Source organism: Passer montanus, unplaced genomic scaffold (genome assembly GCF_014805655.1).
Source record: "Passer montanus isolate IOZ18808 unplaced genomic scaffold, ASM1480565v1 scaffold60, whole genome shotgun sequence".
NCBI classification, from domain to species: domain Eukaryota; kingdom Metazoa; phylum Chordata; class Aves; order Passeriformes; family Passeridae; genus Passer; species Passer montanus.
In genome coordinates this window covers 3941451-3965776 of record NW_024371038.1, presented here as the reverse complement: position 1 = coordinate 3965776, position 24326 = coordinate 3941451, and the positions used below count along the sequence as shown (strand labels likewise).

Genomic DNA, 24326 nt, shown 5'->3' with positions numbered 1-24326 from the left:
ACCTGTTGGAATCTCCGTACACCGTCCATAGAGCCTGCGCGCGCCGTCACGCGTTAACCTCGAACGCTCCGGCTTTTCTGTTTTTTTCTTTTTCTTTAATTTTATTTTTCTTAAGCAGCATGAATAGATTTAGTCGTACACGAGTAACGAGCCCCTCGCAGACGAGTCTCGCGGCGGCCCTGCGTGCTGCCTGAGCGCTGCCCCCAGCCCGGGTGGGCCCACGGCTTCCTGTGCAGCGCTCGCCACAGGGCTGCGTCCTCCTTTCCGAGGGAAGACCGACTTCATCAGGGGTTACTATAAAGTACTTGTTGTCATCCTTATGCTCGAGGGATATAATTATAATCCACAATTGGCCTTGTATTGAGGAACTCTTCCTCCAGACGTCCATAAATGCTCAGTAGCACCTTCCAAAAGAGATTTTCCATAAAAGCTGTCACTCTAGCCTGAAACAAGTCTGCGATACTATTTTTAAAATAATGAACAGGCATAACAGAAACCCCAAGAGACAAGAGTATGAGGTGTTCTTTCTTTAACCTTGCAAATGGAGCCTGTGGCCTGCTGCTGGGGAGGGGTGCCAGGCTGCCGGCACCGGCCCAGGAGGGCTCCGGGGCTGCGCAGTGAAACTTCGAGACTCTCGTGCTAGAAATCATTTATTATAATTTAAATGTACAGGTATCCATAAGAGTGGAGAAAAACATGTAAATAAGCAGCACGCCCTAAAATCTGAGGAACAAGGAAGTTAATCACAGCGATGTAAAATAAACTGACTTGGATCCACAATCGCCGAGGTATTGCAGCCAGGGCTGAGATACCGAGTGTAATGAATAACCGAGGTGACTCAGGCACTCCGGCAGTGTGTCCTGTGATTCCCAGGAAGCTGGGTGCTGTGCCTGTGGCCAGCAGTGACCTGCCTGATGAGTGAATAGCTCCTGCAATGCTGCCCAGAAAAGGAGATTGCTGGAAGGGCTCAGCAGTTACAGCAAGTACCAAGTTGGGGGTACAACACCCAAGCTAAGAGACTGTTGTTAAGCCAGAACATTTGTAAACAAACCAAGAATCACTAACCTGTACAAGATTCAGAGCAGGTCTGGTAAAATTTGCAAGCTCTGGGTCTTGCCACAATTGTTCTGTTATGGAAAATTTGACCCCTGTATGGCAGAAAAGAAACAGAAGTCTTGTTTTTAAGAACTGAGTTGATCTTCAGAATACGCTTAAATTTATGTTTGTGGCATTCAAATAAACCTCTTGTAAGTAACTAAGAATCACTGTAAACTTCTTGTAGTTTCTGGACACCTGGGCATGTTCATTGTGTGTGCAGTGAGTCTTGGTGCACCACCAGTGCGGTCTGGTAGTGTGGCACCTTTGGACAGCATGGCACTGGGTGGCAGCAGATGGTGAAGAACCATTCTTTTTTGTCACAAGACTGGTTCTGAGACTCTGGTGTTTTCGTTGTGGATAGTTGGTTTATAAAGGTAGGTAAAGGCTGGTTCCATTCATGCGGGAGGACTGACTAGGGAAACGTTTGGAATTTTTCTAGAAATGTTTCGAAATATTCAAGTCGTTTTGGTTTTTTTTATTCTGTAAAAGTAGCCCGGTGCAAAGTCCACCTTTGCGTTTGGACAGCAGATGGAGCTACTGCATGAGAAACGGGGCAGCTCACGGGTCATGAACTTACGGAATGTGGTCAGAGGCAAAAACGACAGAGCTGATTTACCTTTGCTGGCGTGCATACCCTGATCAGTCCTTTGGACTTTCCCTCTTCTGGGACTGTCTGAAGTCCACTTCTCTTGCAAGCTGGCTTTCATTTCCACTCCTGCTCCTCTTCATGTTCTTTATCAAGGAGCAGAAGTTACCTGAAATAGAGTGTGCTAGGTCTAGTTACCAGCACTCAGAGAAATTTTGCTGAGCTCAATGACATGTCATTTTGCTAATTTTTAAAGGGAGGAGAAAGTGAGGTAGGAATACCTTGACATAAGACAGGAAATTAATCAATGGAGGCAAAAATTATTATCAACATATTGCAGTCTTCTAATGATTAAAATAAATGTAGACATTATTTATGAAGTTAAAGTGATCTTTGAGAGACTTTTCACAACATGGTTTTCAACATTAACTTCAGTTAATGTACTGTAGTGCTATGTACTGTATATCCATGTACTTTTGGTAAGATTTAAGCTTTAAAATGAATTAAAATGGCAATTTCCAAATTTGTAGGGCTTCCACAGATGTTTGTTGGGAGTACCACCACCTTTCTCTAAGAACAAGTGTGATTAATACACTTTTTGGAAGAAGTCAGAGAAGGTATAGATTACACCCTTACACCATCTCTACATTTCAGGAAGGATTATTACAACCCTATTGCTCTAATGATTCATCTGTATAATGCAGCAAGAGAAAGCACTCCTCAAACTGGCAGGAAAAAATGCTGGGATGCACAAGCTCTGAGGATACTGGAAAGAACTCTTTTAGGGAGGGGTTCTTTTGGTAATTTTCAATTTGATTCATTTTTTAAAAATTTATTTTCTTAATGTGAATATAAATGCTCTGCATTGTAGATGCTTCTGCATTCCTGCCTTTTCCTTAGGGAAGGCTGTAAGTGCCATGTGACTGTTGGGATATTGGAGAATTCGTTTGTCAGGCTGCCAGCAGGAAGCTGTTAAGAACCTCTTCCAGTTCTCTTATTTATGGCTGTTGTTGGCCTAATGCATATTCTGTCCTCTTGAATATGTTTGGGTAGACAGGAGAAATTCCCAAGAGCAATGCCTTTGAGAAGTTGGGGCCACATGATCAGTTATGCCAAATCATCTCTACAGGGGGTTATAATGTTAATTCTGTGTAGTTCTATGAACAGACCAGGTGCTGCAAAGCCATTTACTTCAAGAGTGCTCCCTGATGGTGCCAGACCTGAGCAGTCATATGGCATCTCTTGGAGCACTGCAACAGGACTTTTGGAGAAATCCCTGCTAGTGTCTCTGGCCAAAAGTGGAGTACATCTGATTTACAGAGAAATGGGAGTCTATTTCAAGACAATTTCAGTGTTTTCTGTTGTTAATTTTGTCTGTTTTTTTCATGTTGGCAGAATTCCCAAATTCTAACCCTGGGTTTGTCTTGGCCCTGAAGCATGGCCAGGCAAGCCATTCACATTTTCTTGTAGGGTGATACCCAGCTGCAGGAATTTAGCTCCATAATATTTCTATGGAACTGACAAGTATTCAGTCAGTATCCATAGCCTTTTAACTGTTTGAGCACATTCTTCACATTTCTCACTCCTATTCTTTTCCTCCAAGTGTGAAGGAAGTGTGACTGAGCACCAGACCCTGCACAGGCACAGCTGTGCAGAGAAGATGCTCAGCAGCTCCTGGTTAACACACAACGGACAAGGAAGATCATCAAGCACCTCTGCTACAAAGGAGTTACCTGTGGATTCTCTGTCTCCTTGGAACAAAAAGATGTCACTAGAAGGACATCACTGCTGCCTTAGGCCTCTTGTACCCTGCATGCTATCTACCAAAAGGGAAACAAATCTCTTCCAATTTCACAAATTACAGAAAGATCGGAGGGACTTCTTGTGAAAATGAGCATTCACTTGTACACAGGTAGAAATCTGAAGTTATTTTTATAGTAAGAGAAGACCTCAGGGGCTTTTTTCTGATATAATTGCTATTAGAGTGTAGGTCAGGGATGCACAGGAGCTAAGGAGCTAACTGAGAAAAAGGAGCTGTGACAGGAGGTCAGCAGGCTTTGTACCATCAGGAAAAAAAGGAGAGATCAACATGAGATGGAAAGCATTGTTACTTTTGGCAATGGAAGAGAAGGGTCCTTCTCTGCCTGCAGAAGTGCAACCACAGAACAAATGTGGTGCCCTGGCAAGAAAATGAGGATGAACAAGGACCATTGAGGGAGGCATTGGAGCCAGCTGAACCTCAGCCAAACATCAACAGTAAAAGACAGCTGATAGGCACTGCAGATTCCCATTTGTAGGGACTGGAAACATTCATTTGCTACCTTGATGTGATGTTTTGGGATGTTTGCTGAGTGCCAGGATCCAGGATACTGCAGAGAGACTTTCAAGGCTTGTCTGGTCCTGGAGTTTTGCTCCTTTCTGAGTCTGCATGGGCATCAAGGACATTTCAGGAGGGACAGTGAAGCTGTGGGGCTGAGGGTGAAGGTCACAGGGGCCCAGGTCCTTTCAGTGAACAGAAGAGGCTGGGATAGGAAAGAAGACATCTGAGGAAGGGTTATTGTAATCTACAGAGAAGTGATCATTCAGGGTCGGTGAAAGGTGTCCTTTAGATAGGGGAGGATCTCACTCTTCCTCTGTGAAAGCAGCAGAACTGAGGGCCTATACTAAGTGCCAGTACATAAATGCTCAGAGTATGGGAAAAAGAAGGAGTTTGAAGTTTGTGCACAGTTGGAAAACTAAGATGTCATTAGAAAGAGAATAGCAGTTACTTGAAATCTCTACTTTAGGTATCACTTTCTTAGTAATTGCTAACCTTTTAAAATTCAATTTTATGGTATCAAATAATTTTATAAAAGAAGATTGATTGCAGAATTCCAGTTGTAGGTAGACTGACTCATGGTTAAATGACTTGGTCAAATATGTCTGCCAATCCATAGCACAGCCAGCTCATCTCTGACTTTACTATCTGGAGTTCTACTACAATGTTCTTTTTCTTATTTTCCATCCATAAAATTGTATAATGAGTGTAACTATGTAATGCAGTTAGACTACTATTTTCAGAACTGTCAGTCTGCCAAATTTATTGCTAGTTGCAATAGACTATTATCATTATTTGACCCAGATTTGCTGTCATACTGGCCAAGTTAAAGTCTGGCTAATTTGTATTACAGCTGGAAGACTTAATTTACCATGTGTTGAAGATAATAGACATATGAAAGGAAAGTGAAAACAGCAAAGTTAGTTCATACACCAAGTACATTAAAATTTGTTCTTGAGAATCTTTGCGTGAATAGGCAGCTGCATCTTATACTGATATGCTCTAATATTAGTTTGATCAGTGCTTCAAAACTAACAAATGTAAAAAAAAATGCTTTGTGTCTGTAAGCACAGTAAATTTGTTTTGGAAGTCATTTAGATATTGTGTAAGTGAATGCCATGTTGCAATCTTGCACTAAGGCCAAAAGCAGAACACCAAGCTCAGACTCTGCACTTTTGTAATCTATCAGCACAACTTTTCCCCTCTTTTAACAGCCATAGTGGAAGCACACTGAACTAGCAAGTGACTTTTATAGCTAATCCTTGCATAGTCTTTGCTCCATATTCTTCTTCCAATTTTTGTCTCATAAAACCAGTCACTGAAGTTAATGCAACTTATCACCCAGCAGAAGTTACAGTATGAAGAAACAAAAAGCTGCACATCAAAGAGTCTTCTGTGCAGACAGAGCAGACAAAAGGCTTCTTTGTGATGAATGTGCAGCGTTAGCTCTGCCACTCTAAATCAGCAGTGAATTTTCTTCAATTCTAGCATTGAAGTAAAAGAATGTCCTTTGTTCTTGTGGGGGTTTACTTTCATTTCCAAACTGCTGGCAGGCAGTAAGCATTGACTTAACACACAAAATTAATTTCCTGTGTTCAGAATCGTGATATACTTTTATAGAGGTGTATCTTGGTTTATTCAAATTAGTAATAGGTAATTCACTTCACTGCAGTTATTCCTGCAGTGAAGGCAAACAACTTCCACAGTGATGTCTGGAAATCATAGGAATCACTGCTAACAAGACCCCTGATTTTTTGCCACAGCCTCCATGGAGATAATGTATTGTTGTTGTTATTGCAATATATGGCTGTAGTTAATGTTGTGAATACCTGAGTTTGCAATCACTAGGGTTTGGTTTCTAGGAAAATAGTATGAAAGGGCCAAAAGAAATACCATCACAGCTCCCATCCAAAATTACAAGGGATTAGGGTAGACCTTTCCACCCACATGCAGGGTCAGGGACATTTCAATCAGGTTTCAATACAAGTGGCCTTTTTTCTATAAACTTGGTATAAAATTATCACTTGCTCTTGTTGGTACTGTGATGACAAAATATTCCTTTGTGTTTCTAAAGGGGGAATATGGCTTCTTAATTTACCTTCAAGGACTAATCATATTCGCAGGTAGTTTGGAAGGGAAATAGGCCCTTTTTGTATTTGGTATTAATTGCTATGTAATTAGTATTTGTTACATAGAGGCCTTGTGCTTTTTGACTGAAAGATTTGCATCATGTTTGACAGCAAAGCAGTTATCTACTAGAGACAGTTGTTTTATGTTACCAATAAGAATGAGAAAGAGTGAAATAGCATTTGGTGAAAGTGTGAGAAATTGTATCTCTAGGCAGGCTGGACAAGTAACTTTAACACTGGGTTAAAATGGAATGATGGAGTCTAGTAGAGAAGTTACTTTAGAATCCTAAGAAAATCTGAGAGTGTAAGTGAGGAAAAAGAAATGGCAAAGGGGAAACATAAAGACCTAGATTATGGAGAATGAGAGTAGTGTTGATGGTGCTAATAAAACTTTGTTAAGGGATTGGCTTTGGGCAGAGATTGTTTTTTCAGGGTCTTCACTTCTGCAGTGTAGAATGGGTTTGGAGTGAGTGTGCAGCTAAAACATGATAGAACATGATGAAATCAGTTGCCTAGGAGTATTAATTTCCTTCTTCATAAAGTCAGAAATTCAGGCTTTTTTGCTGTCTCTCTGTTGGTAAAGCTTGTGTGATACACATCCAGTGTGGGAATTTACAACTGCAAGCCATGTACCGTTTAATATACGTTATACCGTTTAATATAAATGGCAGACTCATTAGTTTTCAGCTCATGAATTTTAAGACTTCTGATGTGATACCTCGCTTCCTTTGTGTTATATCTAAAAGCCAATTAGTGACCTGTTGATTTGCATCGTGGGATATGAGTTTGTTAAGGTCCCAGTAAAGAAGACAGACTGTAAAGTATTGCTTTAAATACCATTTGTTGTGGCTAACACTGTAAAGAAAAAGGATAGTGTAGGTAGTTTTATTTCCTTCCAGGTGCTGAGTCTTGTAGTATTGAACAGGTCCCAAATCAGAGCTCAGCAGACTGGGAAGATCATGTCCAGGGAAAGGGCATCTGATATTTTGGTTTTTTCAGCTCTTACAGGACTTTCTTAAGACAATTCTATTTCTCATGTCTACTGTCAAACAGAGAGTCAATTCGCTTAAGGGCTGTTGCACTTTCAGAAGAAGACAAGGACACACAGTCAGTGTAAGGAGCGGTATGGAGTGAGAGCCACCTGTGGGCCCCTCTCCTCCGGCTGGCGTGTCCTGCAGCCACGGGAGATGTCACAGCAGGGCTGACCGCCAGGTCTGCATCAGCACAGCGCCGGCCCGCGCCTCCTGTGGCCACCGCCGATCCCTCGTCCTGGCAGCATCACTACTGCGGGAGGAGACAGCCCTTGGAGAAAGAGCTCAGTGATGCACTTACAGGCTAGGTTTTGAGAGAACCAGTGTTTTCAGGGCAGATATACAGCCTGGGGGGGTGGGGAGTGATCCTAACTGGAACTTTTAAGTAGCTTCCATATCATCATCATCATCATCATCATCACCATCATCATCACAATTAATGCTCATACTACTACTAATAATATATTATAAAATATAGTGTGATGCCTGAAATAGATACATTTACCTCTCCCTGTTATTTTGTTGAACTCTGGACTGATGGAGGGTGTTTTTGAGCTTGTGCATAGTTTTACATTGTCATGAATGAATTAATTTTGTTAGGGGCAGGGGGGTTGTGATGTTTGGATTTTCTCTCTCTTCCAGTTTATAAATAAACTTTTTTACAATTTTTTTTAATTATAAATATTTTTGAAAGAAGTAGCCTGCAAAACTCTTAGCTGAAAGTAGGAACTTCTGTATTTCATAATGGCTCATTGGCAAACAGATGGCACATTTTTCACCTAGTAGAAAAGTAAAAATAATAATTAAAATTAAAGTGTCAAAAAGCTTACTCAACACAGTATTCAACTTCTCCTTGATTTAGGGGGAAAAACATCCAGCTGCTCAGTTATCGTCCTTGTGATTCATCAGCTGCTGTCTCCTGGGCAGGTCTGACTGCTGATTGGGCACAGAACTTCTCAAGGTGTGTCTTTGTCAAGAAGCTTTTGCATTTCAAGAGCACACAGTAGACCATGATAGCCTCCTGCTATGGTAAGAACTGTTGTATGTCTATTTATTAACCTGTACAGTCTTACTGTTAGAAACAGCACTTGGTGGTTAGTAACAAATTATTAAGTGTGTTAGCAGATGTTTCCAAATCAACTGTTTGTGGGTTTAAAACCTGGAAAGATTTTAATTTTGGATCTTAATTGTGACGGCTATTGTTCAGTATGCTAGTAGTGATTTTTTAAAGTCTGAATTAAAGTAACTGTGAATATATAACAGTGAGGAGTATTGTCAAATCCAAAAAGAATTAGGTTAAAACATTTTTTGTAATATTTTGAGAGAGAGACATTTATAATATTTGAGATGGTTTCTATTTTTTATAAAAATTGTATGTGTCAATTATTTTCAAGTAATACAAGGAAGCTTTCTTCTCATGTTGCATTATCTTCAGAGCAATTTTATTTTTTCAGAGTTATGAATTGGCTTTTTTTTGTGAATTTATCAATCTAAATTATTTGGAAGATAAAATTAATCTGATTTTCACGTATCTTTTCAGTTGACTTTGAAAAAATAAGGGAGAATCCTGGGGGAAAATAGAGGGATATATTAGAAACATTTTTTACTTTGTAATTGATAGGTTTATGACAGCTTAACTATCAAATAAAAAGATGCAATTACAGGGATTGAAAAAATTTGAAACGTGCTACATAGACAAGTTTGCATGTAAATGTCTGTGCTCTAATACTGGCAGAAAAGGCTGGGGAAAACAGCAGCTGTAATCCCCAGCAGTGTAATGTCTGCTCTCCTCCTTCACAGCAGCACTGCTCAGAGCTCAGTGCACATGACTGTACTTGTTTCAGCTCTTGGAAAAATGTTGCAGTCATGGCACAAGCACCAGCTTCTTTGTGAGGGATCATACCTAGTAAAAGGAGAGTTTCATTTTAATATTACCTAAGTAAAAAAAAAAATGTTAGGATACAATACGTAACTGAAAACAGAGAACCTTTAAGGATATATGATTGAAACAAAGAGATATTTAAGAAGTAACTCACCAAACTATCAAAACACAAGGGTTTTGTAGATATTGAGACAGAAGTTCCTTCCTATTGAATTATATCAATTGGGTTCTATTTCCTTGGCATATTTCTTGTTTTAAAAGGTTTTGTTCTTTAGAATAGTATGATTCTTAGTTTATGTACTTGAGAAGTGTCTTCACAGTTAGTAAAGTGGATTTTTTTCTCAGAATTTTAACTCTGAGCACCACTAAACACAGGAGGTGCTGAAATGCTGTTAAATTAGTGTTATATACATAATATACTTTTTCTAAACATGGTTGTTTTGATCTCTCACAGCCTTTTCTTGTTTGCATATTCACCTCTGTGATACTGTAATATCAGAATACCTTTCTTTCTAGGTGTTCTTATAAGGACACCAAACATATTCTTCTCACCAGCAGCTGGCACCATCAAAGAAAGATTTTTGAGTATGCAAATAAACTTAACTAAAACAGCAATTTATGTATTTTATGTCACGTTCTTGTCTTGCTTGTGCTGGCTTTAGTTCTATGTGCAGGGATCAGAGACTGGTTTCCATTTCTATGTGCCATGCTATCAGCAAAGGAGGCAGACAGTAAGAACTTTGAAAGGCAGTAATCATTTATGAGCAAGACCCTCATGGTGCAATTAACTTAACCATTCCCTTATTTAGGTGATATTTTTGTCTGGGCTGAAGCTTTAAGGATCCATGTGTGTCCTACACTTCAAGCTCAATCCTGAGTCTTGCAGCCAGAGTGCTGCAACACAAGAACCAAAGTGCAAGTACTATAGATAGAGGCAGGTGTGCTTCATGAGGTTAGAAATTTGATTTCAAGAAATGAGATGTCATGATGCTTGAATGGCAAAATTATAAGATACTCTGAATTCCATATTTTAGGTGGGTTTTGCTGTCAAAAGATGAAGCATGTCATACCTTAGACCCCTACTGCTGAATCACCACACTGTGTTTCTGGAGTTGGGTGTAGTTCATCAACCAGCTAGAGAAAGATACATGTATCTGGCTAAAGAATACTTTCAGACAGTATTTGTCTGATTGGAGTCCAGGAAAATCACTCAGCAGTTCACAATCATTGTAATGGTGGATGACATTAGTGTCTGCTGTGTGCACGTGCATTCAGTCAGGTGTTTGTAAAAGAGCAAATGCTTATTTGTGTCTTCCCCTTTGGCCACATGCAATAATAAACTGAGTTCAAACAGCAAACTGCTAATCTAAACTTCTTGAAAACAGACATTAATTTCATGCCCATAACTTTTTCTATGTGTCGCAGCAGCTGAGTGCAATCACCAGTGCCAGTGTTTGGACACTCACAGATCTGATTTGTTGCACTGAAGTTCCACATCTCAGTGCATTATTGGTTCCTGCAGTAAATGGCACTTACAGACTGTGCAAGGATTGTGTAATCCTTTGCAATGGATTATATGATTTGAATTATAATTAGATGCCAGGCTAAGTACTCTTTTTGTCATATAAAAGGGTTTCTGAAAAAAAGGAAAATTAGTCAGTGTTGGAGTCTTTTCTGTATATTTTTAATGAAAGGTCTGTCACTTTATTTGATGGAGTAGTGTCTTCAGATTAGTGCTGCTTTCTTAACTGTGTATAATCTCATTTGATTTAAGCATCATGGAATAATAAAAAAATCAATGTAGCATAGGTTTGTTTTGAAGTCAAGCACGGGGCTAGCAAATCAGTAAACACCAGTTCATCATGTTTAATTAGCTAACAGGAATTTAATCAACCATTAAACAGGATCTTAACAAACAAATTAGATGTGGGCTTATTAATTGATAGTGAAACTCTGGTATGAAAACTGAAAACTTTAAATCTGACTGTTTTCCTTTACACAGAAATTACAAAACAGTTTGTCTGTGTAGTTTTAGTAGCTCCTTCAATAATGTGAAGCATTTATTTTAGTCCCCTTCCACCAACCTATGAAGTTGAAAAGATTAATATTTGTCTCAATCTTTGGATCATTTGCAGAATTAAAAGAACATAAACAACTCAGAAATTCCTTTACATATCAATATATCAAATGCAAATATGTGAACTGTGCAGTGTTAGAGCAGTGACCTTCAACCAGACTCTAAGTCAAGAATTTCTGTTTCCAAGGCTTCTCATTCTTGCTGAGTATTTTCCTGGCATAATGTATGGATCTTTTGTGATGTGCCGTTTGCTGGAGAATGAATGGAGGCCCTCTGGCTCATTTATCCTACTGTCTCACTTGGGATTTGAATTATTTTGCTAGAAAAGAATGTCTAGTGCTCTCACTTTCAACTCTAATCCCCCCATCATTAAGCTTGCTGTAGCAGTTCCCTGCTGCATAACTATTTTCTCAGCTATAAAGCCTAATCATGGTTTTGAAGAGTAACTAAGATATACAGGATATTGTATACTTGTGCTTCTGAAGCTCTCCATCATGAACATATTACATCTTAGAAAGAGAAAAAATACCTCTATATGAGTAACTTTTTTTCACTTCATCCATACAATTTTTTTTTCAGTTTGGTTTGTCTCTTATTGGACTGTCCTTGTCCCAAACAGTTGGAATTAGGACCAGCTGATACCTTGTCATAACACTGACATAAAAGCTGTACTAGACTGAAAAGCACTGCGGATTGTTTTGGTTGGGTTTATGGGGGCATGGGGAGTTTGTTGTTTAGTTTGGTTTAAAAAAAAATATATACTTTGTCTGCAGGCAGATACCATTTAAGAAGAAAAATATTATTATTAAATATGTCTGTCTTGATATCCCAGTTAGGGAAATTATTACTTACTATAAGATAATTTGGGATTTTTTTACTACAATTCTCCAATATTAGTGCTTTTTTCTTACCCTACTTCACAACTTCTCAGAATATTAACAATATTTTTCAAATTGCATACCTCTGCTGTTAATTTTCCCTTAAAACTTGCCAAAATAAAGCTATTAAGAAAAAATGCCTTGAGGACAGCATCACTTTGCAGGAATTCACTCAGAAGACAACATACTGACTGATGCAATTCAACTATGGAATTTTTTTTATTAATGGAGAGAAAAATTATGTACTTAGAAAATAGAAACCTGTTATCTAGGCAACTCTTGATCTACTTCTAGAGCTATTAACATGTTTACAGACTCTTCCCTAGTGAAACTGCACTATTGCTCATGTAACAGTAAGGGGAAAAAAACAAACAAGGAAAATTTTAGTCATTCTCATGTGTCAGCTTTTTTCTCTAATCATGTTTTACTGCCGGCTTTCAGCTATTTATTTTGGTCTGTGTTAGATTCCTGTTCTCCATTCTCTTTACTGTCCCTACTTACTTCAACTTAAAATTTTCTTGATGCTTTTTCATCTGACCGGTTTTAGCCACTGCTTTTCTTCCTCTTTACTGCATCTCATGTTTATCTGTCTGTGTCTTTCTTATTAATACTGAGTTTATTCCCTACTTTTTTAAAAATTAGAAGGATTCTCTAGAAATGGAATCCATGAAACTGTAAGAGGAAAAGTGAAAAGTTAAATGACAAGATAACTTGAGGAGCAGGATAAAATAGAATTGTTTAGTTTTACCAAGAGAGAGAACAGCTTCAAAAAAACTGCAATAAAATTTTTAAATATCAGAATTAGCAAAAATGGTCAAGGAAATGAATCATATTACTTTGCTCATGAAGTTTGGGGACCATCAATAAGTGCAGTGCTCTTGACAGGTATTCCACTGTTTTCTGTGTGCAAGTTCTGTACACCCACCCATGCCCAGCCATGTCATTAGAACTGAGGGCACAACATTTCCATGTAATGTTAAGTATCATATGGAAATATTCCTTTATATTGTAGCTTACTTGAGAGACTTTAACATAGTTCTCTCAACTGTACACTTTAGTACAATGACTACTGTGTCACAGATTGGTGCACTTCCTTCATCAAATTTCTAGATTTGTCAGTGTGACTTTTAAAATTAACATAGGTACATATGCTAATAAACTGCAGGTTTTACAGTACTGTGCTGTCGATCTTGAAACCTGCTTGCCCTCCTGTTCCAGCAGAGATCAGACTCTCTTGCTGCAGCAAGCCTAATGCAAGCTTGCTTGGAAAGCCTGCTATTGAGCAAGCCCTCCAGGACAGGAGATGAGCTGGTTCTGGTTTAGTTCCATTTTGTGGAATGCTACTGCTGATGTGCAAGTCTATTATTTTTACATGCAGATTTAGTTCTGTGTTGTAAATACTAAGAATATCTTTGAAATAGGTGGGGTATTAAATAAAGGGAAATACATCAAGGAAGAGCTGCTAAGTTACTAAGTGAAGAGAGTTGTAACTAAGCCATCTTTGTCTTTTGCTCTTATAATGTGAATACATAAAGCTTCAGGCAAAGGAAACATTTAATAAGTTAAACTGCAATTCTTAAAAGCATTGAAGCTCTCCTTTCAGGTTGCACATGATACACTATAAAATTTGTGATGAGTTTATCTGGTAATTGCAGGATTACAGCCAACATAACCAAAGGCAAAGTAATACTACAGGTAGGAGCCCAGTGCTCCAGCTGCAATGCATTAGGATTTTAACTCAAACTAAGATACACCTGTGTCACTGACCAGGTGTTCAGATATTGCTGCAAATTAATCAGCTTTGCTCTGAACCTCAGCTGAGATCTCTAAGTTACACTTGAGAACCAAAGTTCTACTGGAAGGTGTCCTACACTGCAGCAGTACGGATCATCCTGTCTCTGCACTTGTGCTGCTCTTGGAGCAGATTGCTACAGAATATGGTGAGGCAAGGCTGGAGAGCTTCTGAGGAAGAGGGTCAGTGCACAGCACAGTGTCAGTAGGAGCTTGTGAGGAGTTCTGCAGAACTGAAGTCAGCAGGTAAGGAAAGCTTAGTTGTGATTACTAAGAAATCAGTAGAATCCAGCCCCCATTTAAGGATGCTTCATGGCTTGAATGCAGTAACACTGCATCACAGAGTGGAAGGGGAACAGGAAAGAAATCCTTTGTGCTATCTGCAGAAATACCAATAACACTGGTATGTAGGCAGATTTGGTAAGGAATTAGGCTTGCTACCACAAAATTAATCAAAAATACTCAGAACAAATTTGAATTGGCAGTGCAAGTTTAGACTGGCTCAGCATTTTGTTTTATCTACCTGTGGTGCTTTTTATCTGTCTCTAGTACTCCTGGCAGTGCCTATACCATATCTTCAAAGGAAAAGGAAGTAGCTCATTCTGTATGAGACTTGCTCTGCATTTAAAAAAGTGTGACTAGTAGCATTTTTGCATGTAAGCTGAGATGATTCAAAGAAATTCCTGACTTGCTACTAGTGTTTTCTCCAACTGGAACCCAAGTATTTTAACATTTAAACTTGTTAGCTGTTTGGGTCCAAAGGTGTGCTACAAACCAAGTTATTGCTTTTTGCATATACAATCACATAAGTAAAGGATCTGTCTGAGTCTTACAGACAGATTGACTTACTAAGTTAATGAGGTTCTGACCACATTTTCCTTTATGGCTGAGCTCTCCATAAAGCAGCTTCCGATGCATTACAATTTTTAGCCCAAATTTCAGTGATACTCAGCCATTTTTTTATTCCAAGTTGTCTCAGTTCAACTTACATCGTATTGTGAATTCTAGCCCTAACTAGAATTAGTCATGTCATGTATACAAGGACATTCAATTTAGAAAACAGAGAAAACATCAATCTGAAATTAAAATTTATATTAAAACTTTATTTTTTCCAGCTTTGTCCCAGTACCTTACCTCAATGATATATGTCCCCAATACATTACCTCAATGATATTCATTCTCATTGAATACAATAGTTTATTTTAATAAACCTGTTTATTTTATCTTAATTATTTTAAAGGTCTTTTCCAACCAAATGATTCTGTGGTTTCTATTTCTAAGATTATAGTCTATATAATCTTCAGGAACACTACTTTTCCTTTTTAATTATGGGTTGAATAAAAAGAAAAAATCAGCAAGTAATTTTACTTTCTGAGGGTGTAGAATTTTAAACTATTTTTTTTTTATTTTGAAGTTTGCTTTTTTTATTGCTTATCATGCAGCTTTTTGAATCTGGAGGTAGCAAATAGCATGTTATGTTCTGCTTCTAGTCCCTAAACAGTTCTTATCACTTTGTTGAAAAATAAAAGTCAACAAAAATGAATGCATAAATAGATAGGAAAATGTACCAGGCATGGCTTTGTGGCTTGGAGTACCAGACTGATGAGGAGGAGTGAGAGGCAAAGAGAGGAAGGAGAAGACAAATCCTGTTGCTAACTACACAGTTCAGGAGTTTAGAGCAGCCAAGAAGGAAGAATATATATATATATATATATATATATATATACACACAAGAGCAAAGGCAGCTTGCAGAGTAAAAAGGCTCAGGACTACTAAACTCTTGCAGAAAATGAGAAAGCAAACTGAGATAAACTAAATTCTTTGTTCTAATCAATTTCAATGCAAAATCAGCTTGGCTTGCTCAAGCCACATTTGCCAGTGTCTTAGGCCAGGAAGATTGATTTAGCAGTGGGGTGTGTGAGAAGTGCCACCATACTCCTTCCTTTTGTTACACTGCAAAAACTGCAGAATGAAGCACAGCTTGAGAGCACATGTGTCTGTTGGTCATGATTTAGCAAACACACCTGTGATATATTTTTTTGTTATTTCTGCTGCCAGTTTGATTCTTATCACAAATCAATTTTGGTAGATTAGACAGCACTCAAATCCTAGAGTTAATTAGTCATGTGAAGATTTCAGTCTTAGAAAAAAGAAACTGTGTTATTTGTAGAACACAAATTTGTAGAATTTCTTGAAAGATAGACCTAAGTTAACCATAAAATTTCAAACAGCAGAAGGCAAATGAAAAGAATATTAAAAACAAAATTGTGGATTTTTTTCAGAGGTTCTGTGTCTCTGAGCAGCCTTATTAAAAAATATGGCAGTCTTACTATTTCCTTCCTATTCTGAAGAGCAGAAGAGGAGCGTATTAAATGATAAACATTTCAGAAACCCATTGCAGTAACTAGTAGTTATAGAACTTGAGACAGGCCGTGGTCCTGGATCTGCACATTTAAAAAAAAAACCATACACTGTGCAGGGGCACAATTTTGTGTTTTCAGTAAAATAGGACCATTTCATGTATCCAGCTTAGCATCTCACCACACAAATAGTAGATGTGGTGCAATGGAGGTGAGAAACTTCTGGTTTGATATGGCTGAGGAATTAAAAGGAGCAGAACTAGAAATTGGATCAGTCCACAGTAAAATTTTAGCATAGAATCACAGATGTAAACTGCTTTTTTCTTAATCCCTTATCCCCACAGAGACCTTAGCATGCTAGCTTTAATCAGATTTCTGATTATATGGCATATGTATTTACAGTCTGTTACTGTTGGGTGCATTATAGGCTCTGGCTGTTCAAGCTGAGAAGCAGCTGTGGAGTCTTTTCAACAGTGAATACTGGCTCAATTTCAGCACTGAACTAACACTGCTTGTGCAGGTAGGACGAACTCCCATCTAGCTACAAAAGACCACACAAACACACAGGAAGGGGAAAGATTTACTAGACAGTAGTGACCAACCTTTTCTGTTTAAGTGTTTGATTATCTTAGTTCTATTTATTGATTTGAATCTGATCACATAAATACTCTTAAAATACCTGTAACCTTCGAAAGATCTGCCAAGTTGCTTGTACTGAATATATTTGGAGATTTGTAGTAGTCTTTTCTGGTAACATGCTGGGTTCATTAACACTTGATCACCTGATTGCTGTCATATCACCTGCATTAAGTACAAACATCTGCCATTTCTGGGAGTCAAAAACGTGCACAATAGATTCATTTTAACTTTAAACCCATGGCAGGAGAGAATGTACAATGACTAATCTGGCTGTAAAGATAGAGTTAGGATTCTGCCCATACTCTGGGCCAAGTATTGTTAAAATCTGCAAGAGCAAAGTGACACTTTAAAAATTCTTTGAACTAATTTGTACTAGTGGAGCAGCTGTGTGCCACATCTGCATTCTGTGTGCAATGCAAGAATATTTGCATGAATTGGACCAAAAGTCTCTTCCTAGGACAAACTTTTGCTTATAAAAGTGTTGTAAGAACGTAAGTATAGAGGGATATTTACTAACACAGCTGTTAGTAATTAATCCTGTAAGAATTTTCAGAGATCTTGATTGTGTCTTTTAAAAAATAGTTTTTTATTTGTTGTTTTATCTGCATAGACCATCTTTTAAACTCATTTATCCTTTTGCTACCCAGGACATGGGTGACATGATGTTCCCAATTGAATAAGATTGTGTGAAAAACTGCTGCTTCTGTTTTAGAACATTGGCTTAATAATTAAGACTGTGTTGATGTTATGAAATGGAGAAAGTTACACTCTTGTATGCAAAGAAAATAAATGAAGGGTATTTAGTCTATGCCTTCCATAAGCCATGCATAAAGAATGATGAATCACTGTTAGTGGTTTCTTGTAAGCTACTGGTGATAATATTGACATCCCACCAACTAAAAATACCTGATTTGAAGTCTAACATAAAGATAAAATAGCTTGATGTCTGTGGCAGTTTTTGTTAGATGTCTGGCATGAAAACCTGCTGTGTGGTTGCTGAGTTGCTGAGTCAGTATGTATTTAACTCCTGACTGGTACTTTGTAGACTATTTATCTTTACACAAACACTGGCCAGAACAGCATATACAAGTTGAGTAATGTTTTGTATTTGTTTCTCTGTAGTCTGCAACAGATTGGCTAAATATTGGATTGACATAAAAATCCATGTTAGAAGTATCCCTTCAATGCCTAGACTGCCAACAATATTTATGCTAATAGGTTTTTTTCAAAGAATCCAATATCCTTGCATCCTTCACAACAATTTCTCAAAATTTCACCAAAAATACATTGAACTTAAAACAATTTGAACAAGGAAACATGAAGCAAATCAGGGACTAAAATAAAGGAATTGGAGTACTGATAGCTGTTCAGCATCTTACATGATACTGCATGTTCCTAATAGCTCTGTCTGCTCTGAGCTATTCTGGTAAAACCACTCCTCTAGGTTCTGGCTGAACAGCATGTGTAATGTCTGTGACAGTCTGAGCCTTGGAGATGGAATTGGGTGAACAGAGTAGTCTATTCAGATAAGTGTAGGGAACTCATTCACATGGAAATCATTCCTGGCACAGTGGAAACAAAGTATGAGTGAAAGAGGAAACAAAAAGGAGCCACGGCGAGCTGCACTCCCAGCAGCAGTAAATCAGCAGAGCTTCATTGTTCATGATAAATGTAAGTTACTTTACATCACATCAGTCTCCCCCACAGTTTTAAGAGATGGTGGTGACACATACTCCTGCAGTAAAAGATTGCTTTAAATTAATTTGAAATCTGATTCTCAGCGATGTGTAGAAACTGCGTTATACCAGTATAACAGCAAGCTTTAAAGTGAAATGATTTTCACCTTCCTTAAAAGGTGAAAATCATTTCACTTTATGATTTTCACCTTTTAAGGAAGCCCATAGATGTTTTTCTATTGTACTGAAAAGTTGGATGAGACTAGTTTAATTCAGTAAAGGATAGAAAAAGTGCAGAGCTAGCTAGTACCAGCAAAAACCTAGCATGGTACCTAGGAAATCTGAATTTTTCTGAATTTTGTTGCGTCAGATGTGCTTCCACTAGGAGGAGTTGTCATCATATCCTTACCCTATGAGATTATCAGACTTGTGCTTTAATTTAACTCATTTGATAAAAATGTGATAGTTCACAATGTAACTATAAACAATCTATAAAGTTCACCTATGTCTACCTAGCTTGTAGTACACAACCTGCTAATTGGTGGCAATATAAATATGAAAAGAAGCTTGCAGCTTGTGGTGTCCTACAAGCAAACTTATGTTTTTCATTCACATTATGGCAAAAATTAAATGTATTTCTGAAAGATTGCAATTAATTTTAAATTTCAAGTTTTCCATAGAACTTTGAGAATTTCAGAGTTTTAAATTATGTTTTAATAGTCACAGTTAGGGGAAAGGCTTGAAATGAAATGCCAAGAAATTCCAAGAAAGGAAAGAAGAGTAAAAGTTTAATCTTATATGTACACAGTCTTGGGATTTTTTAAAATATCTTTTTTTGTTTATCTTTTTTTGTTTAAAACTTATGTTGTAAATACTGATTATGACTTTAAAATGTGATGGGTTAGAAGTTTTGGTGGGACATTCTTTCATTTGCATTTTAAATTCAATGTAATAGAGCCACTGCTTGAATTTAAGTGTTTGTTTTGATCTGTTTGCAAATGAAGTGTTGCAAGATAGTGGTATATTTGGTGGTACACAGTTTTGCCTTGTTTTTGTTACTGTTTTCCTGTACTCCTCTCTTTTCAACAAATCATAAAATGTGGGTTGGTCACTTTTCAGTGATATAGCTTCTGCATAGACTCCCATGGGATAAAGAGATAGAGACCTTAATCAAGCCTGTCCTGTCATTAAGAGCGAAAGGGACTGTTTAAGAATACATCAACTTGGCATGCTTAAAAGACTTTCAGATTGTTCTAGAGAGAAAAAAAAACCAAAAAAACAAAACACTCAGAACTTAAACCTCTTGGGTATTGCAAACTAGAACTGACATTTTCCATGCAGCTTTATCATTTCTCCCGTTCAAGGGCCCTGAGTTTTGCACTGAATCAAAAAGCTACAGTGACAGAGTGCTGCCATTCCCTAGAGAATTACCAATCTTTTCACTGGAGTTGTTCCCAGAACACAGTTGGCCAAAGTAAGGAAGTATGTGCCTCAGTTGCTTGATTTTGCAGTCCAGGATATGTTATGTTTGCATGCAGACTCTGTTCTGGATGGCAGAGGAGTCCATAACCTGTAGCAGGATTTAACTGGATGGTTAATGTCTCAAATTTTCACTTTTGTTTCTCTACCAGGTCAAGTCTCTCTCACATCTTTTTTCATTATTTTCTTGTGTATTTTCTACATGTTATAACAGGGATTTATCAGAGGTACTATTTTGATAATTTTATTTTGTTGCTTCATTTTGTCACACCCTCATCACTGTAAGAACATAAGCCTTTTTTTACATTATGTTCTTATGCTTTCTTTTTCCCTCTTCACCCTTGATGCCCTGTAGATAAAGTTTCTACATAGGTCACATTCCCATCTATGAAACTTTCTTACTTAGGTAGTTATTAGCTTGTAAGATGTCTTTTCATATAAGTCTAGAGTTGGAATATGATTGTACTAATTACACAATGAGTAATTGTCTCCTATAATTGCTTTTCATGCAGAGTTAACCAAAACATCAAGGTTTTGCATATTGTTCCTATCTGAAAAAAAGAATGGAGATCATTTACTTGTGATGTCATCCAGTTTATGTGCAATGTACCAAGCTCTGTTCCTGTGAAAACAGGGAGGAAGGAATTTTTAGTCCTAGTTTCCAACTCCTTTTAGCCACAGTCTTGGCCCAATAAGCGCTTTCTCTGGACTGACCATTGCACAGCACCTGTATTTGTTTGATCAGTGTCTGACACACTGATTCTGCTGGTGGATTGCTTCTCAGGTATTTATTTCTGCTGCTTTTGTCTCTCACCCCATCTTGTAGGTGCCCTTCTCTTTTTGTTGGCAGAAAATATAGACTTGGCTTTATAACAGACTTTAGTAAGTGTAATACCAGCCTATAGCTCTATTAGGTTAGGAGAGCCTTGTCCAATTCTTAACTGCAACATTTATTTAAGGCAGCAGGCTAGAACAAGTGTCATGGAAATGATGGCAAATTATCATTACTGTAGAAACAAATCTCAGAGAAGAAGGTTACTTTTCTCAATAAAATTTTAACACCTCTGAGGAGGTGAAGCAAGTTTTGGGGTCATTGACTGACACCTTCTGGCTTTCTCTCTCTGCCTTTAGTATTCCTTTTATAAAACAGCTATCTTTTGAGATTTTTCCAAAATACACAGGTTTACTGTCTTAAATTGTAAATCTGTGTATTTTCAAAAATTAGCTGTACTACTTACAGCATGTCTTGCACTTGGCAAATTGTTTAAAGAAGAGAGAGGATAAATAGAATTATGACCTGGTCTGCAAAAGAAGAGGTCTTTTTTTGTATTATGGTGGTAAGATCTCTGAGATGTGACTTCATGACTACTTCCAATTTTTAATTTTTTAAAATTTTTCATTCTACAGCATTCAGAAACTGGCACAGAAATTACAGGAATTTCCTACCACTTGAACATGCGTTACAATACAACATTCCTGAATGAATTGCTTAATTAAGTTAAGCACAAATAGTTGTGATCAGCAAAGGGGAGAGACCTTTGCTCAGTGTTATTACTCAGTGCCACAACACAGGACCTGAGGTGTGCATGATGTTGCATGGAAAGGTCAGATTTATTGAGGCTGTAATTTAGAGGGTTTGTTGATTTCATGATGACAGAAAAAGATAAAGGTACATCTGAAGTGGAAGTACATCAGAATCTATCTGAAAACAAAACTGATGGGCCTTTCATGCAAGTTAGGAAAGCTTGCCAAGTTCAAGTGATTAAAACCTTTAAGCAAACTTACTTGGGCAAGTGTCCAGTAAATCAATTTATACTAATAAAATATTTTGTCACAGCAGGAGGATAGTTTTAATTTGAAAATACAATCCAAGTAAATTTTGCTGAAATTGAAAAGGCACAATAAAGGAAATTACTTTCCAGATGAGATGAAATTGCTGGCTCTGCTGACTCACATGAGTAATTTTGTTGGGGACAGGATTATACCATGATATGTGGCTTGATCCTTGTCATAGCCTGAATCCCAAAGGGAGGCTGAAAAAGGAGCATGAATTACTATGCCTGGAATACTTACTGTAATCACACTGTGATTTGGAGTTACTCAATCATGGCACACTTTTTAAAAATTGTGATGCTAATTTGACAAAACCATAGGTGAAGTAAGAATCTGGTACTGTGTGTTATTTACCTTGTGTTTACAGTATAACAAGGCAACATCAGTAGCAGCATCTTTGAATGGCTCTGGGATACTGTGATAGAGGAAAGAACCAATGACTTATCAGTTTAGTAAAGCATTGTAGTGTGAACAACTGGATTTAAAAGCTACATAAAAACACCTTTCTCTGTGCATTTGCATCACGTGTGCCCCAATATGCATGACTGCAGCTGTGAGAGAGAATGCAGGAAAGCACTCTGAAAGCAAAAGTTCAGCTCAGCAGATCACAGAGCTCTGCTAGGAATCTCCCATTATTGCTCATTTCATAACCTTTTAGCAATAATTTGATTTCATAAAACCCTCTGAACAGGTGGTGTTCAGAAATAGAATGATACAAACCTAGGTGGGTTTAAATTGTTTCTTTTTATGTGAAAACCGCTGAAATGGTATAAATTATGTGGATAGATCTGCAAGACCTTCCATGTAAGGAGTCCAGAAAAACTTCACTCTTGAGCTTGTTAAGTAATAACAGAAGTCTAATTGATAAATAGAAGCAAGTCATGTAGCCTTAGAGGTTCTATCCCAAAAATCTGGTGACGTGACAAAACATATGATCTGTTTTTGCAGGTCCTTAGATGTACAGGAACTGGCAATTTTTAGAATAGGTAAATAGAACAGAGATCTTGTATTTCTCTACAATACATGCTGTCATTTTTAGTTTTCTTCCCTTCCTTTCCCTGGAAAGGAGGGATATTAATTTCTTAGTCGAGAAAAAATATGTACCCAAAAACTGCCACACAGCCACACATTTTGCCAGTGTGTTCATAATCGTATTTTATATCTTAAAAAATGTTGTCATTACCTGCCTTAAGGAAAAGTTAATCCCATTTTCAGAGATAAAAATAAATAAAAGTAGAAAAATAGGAAACTCCCTCTGCCTACAACCACATCTCATAATGATATATTTAGTGGGTTTTACAATTTGTTTTGCAATTCCATTTTACTCTTAACCTTGATAAGGCTATGAATATATCTTGAGTCCTGACCTCGAGGCTGTACCCTGCATCCAATGAACAGTGTAGTATTGGCTAAATAAAAGTCATTTGAGTTTATTCACCAAAACTACCATTAGCAAAAAGACCAGAAAGGCAATTATTTGCCTTGTGAGAGAAATGGAATTTTTTTCTCCTCCAGCTGTAGGAACAAATTTTTCTTTAAAACAAAAAGGATAAGTCTACCAAGGTGTTAACAAAGACTTAATAGCATGTAAAAGTGTGTCATAATAATGCCAAAATAATCCCATTTAAAGGTGTAATTGCAGTATATTTGAAAGCAATGCATCTTGTATTTCTCAGTATCTTGTCATACAAGAGTATGAATTTTGCTTTGTGTGGAGGTTTGGGCAACAGCGGTATTGGTATTTTGGTTTGCATTTATTTGTTGGTTTGGAGTGGGTTTTTTGGTATGAATTAATAACAGCAAATGCAGCTGGCCAGGTAAGATTAGATAGCCACTGTTTATCACTGTATTGTTAAAGAGAATGCTGCTCTGTGGAAATTCTAGAATTCCTTTCATGCTTAGAGCAAATTTTTTCTTTGTTCTGGGATGATAAGTGTGATGACTTCTAGCAATTACTGTAGATTTTTAAATTGTTATGCACTAATATGGAATCTTAAGTATTCACAATTAAATATAAAATATGTAGTCTTAAAAAGTATTTTCTTACTGAAGTTGTTAAATGGTTTTGAAAACAAGGTCCTTTATGACAATAAATTTGAAATCTCTTACTATAAAATGTGTGAACCAGAAAAGAGGTATTTGTCCATGGTTTTACTTATGTTTTAGCCAACTAGCTGTTGTTTTCCTTTTATCTTTCTGAGAATCATGTGCCCTTCATGCTGATGATCTTGCAATCTGAAAGTACCTGTTTAAAGCAAGCCATAAATGAAAGATGTCAGTGGCTGAGCTTGTCCTCACCTCACATAAGAATGTTCTCTGTGGCTTTCACATTCCTCAAGGAAATTCTTTTGTGGTGTGTCAAATGTGTAGATTTTCTGGTCAATGTTACTCCACAAAATACTCTTGGTTACTGGAATGCCACAGTTCTTTACATGTATAGTCATTACCCATAGTCTGCAATATTTTCACAATAATGAAAAATCTGCAATAAAGCAAATATTATTCCAATGGATAATAGATTTCACAATGTGACTTGCAAATTAGCAGGTT

General features: G+C 37.5%; 1 protein-coding gene across 4 annotated transcripts in view; it reads left to right on the top strand.

Annotated features, from left to right (window-relative positions):
- Positions 1-8023: 8023 nt before the first annotated feature.
- Positions 8024-24326, top strand: part of BCAR3 (BCAR3 adaptor protein, NSP family member) — an 83468-nt gene continuing 67165 nt past the window's right edge. The window contains exons 1-2 of one of the 4 annotated variants that reach the window (XM_039727020.1): positions 8024-8190; positions 16577-16669. Coding sequence is in view for 1 of the 4 variants with exons in the window: in XM_039727021.1 (XP_039582955.1) it covers positions 8172-8190 (19 nt within the window). In the remaining 3 variants the exon portion in view is untranslated. The remainder of the gene's footprint in view (positions 8191-16576; positions 16670-24326) is intronic. The other 3 variants (XM_039727018.1, XM_039727019.1, XM_039727021.1) reach the window with 3 other exon arrangements.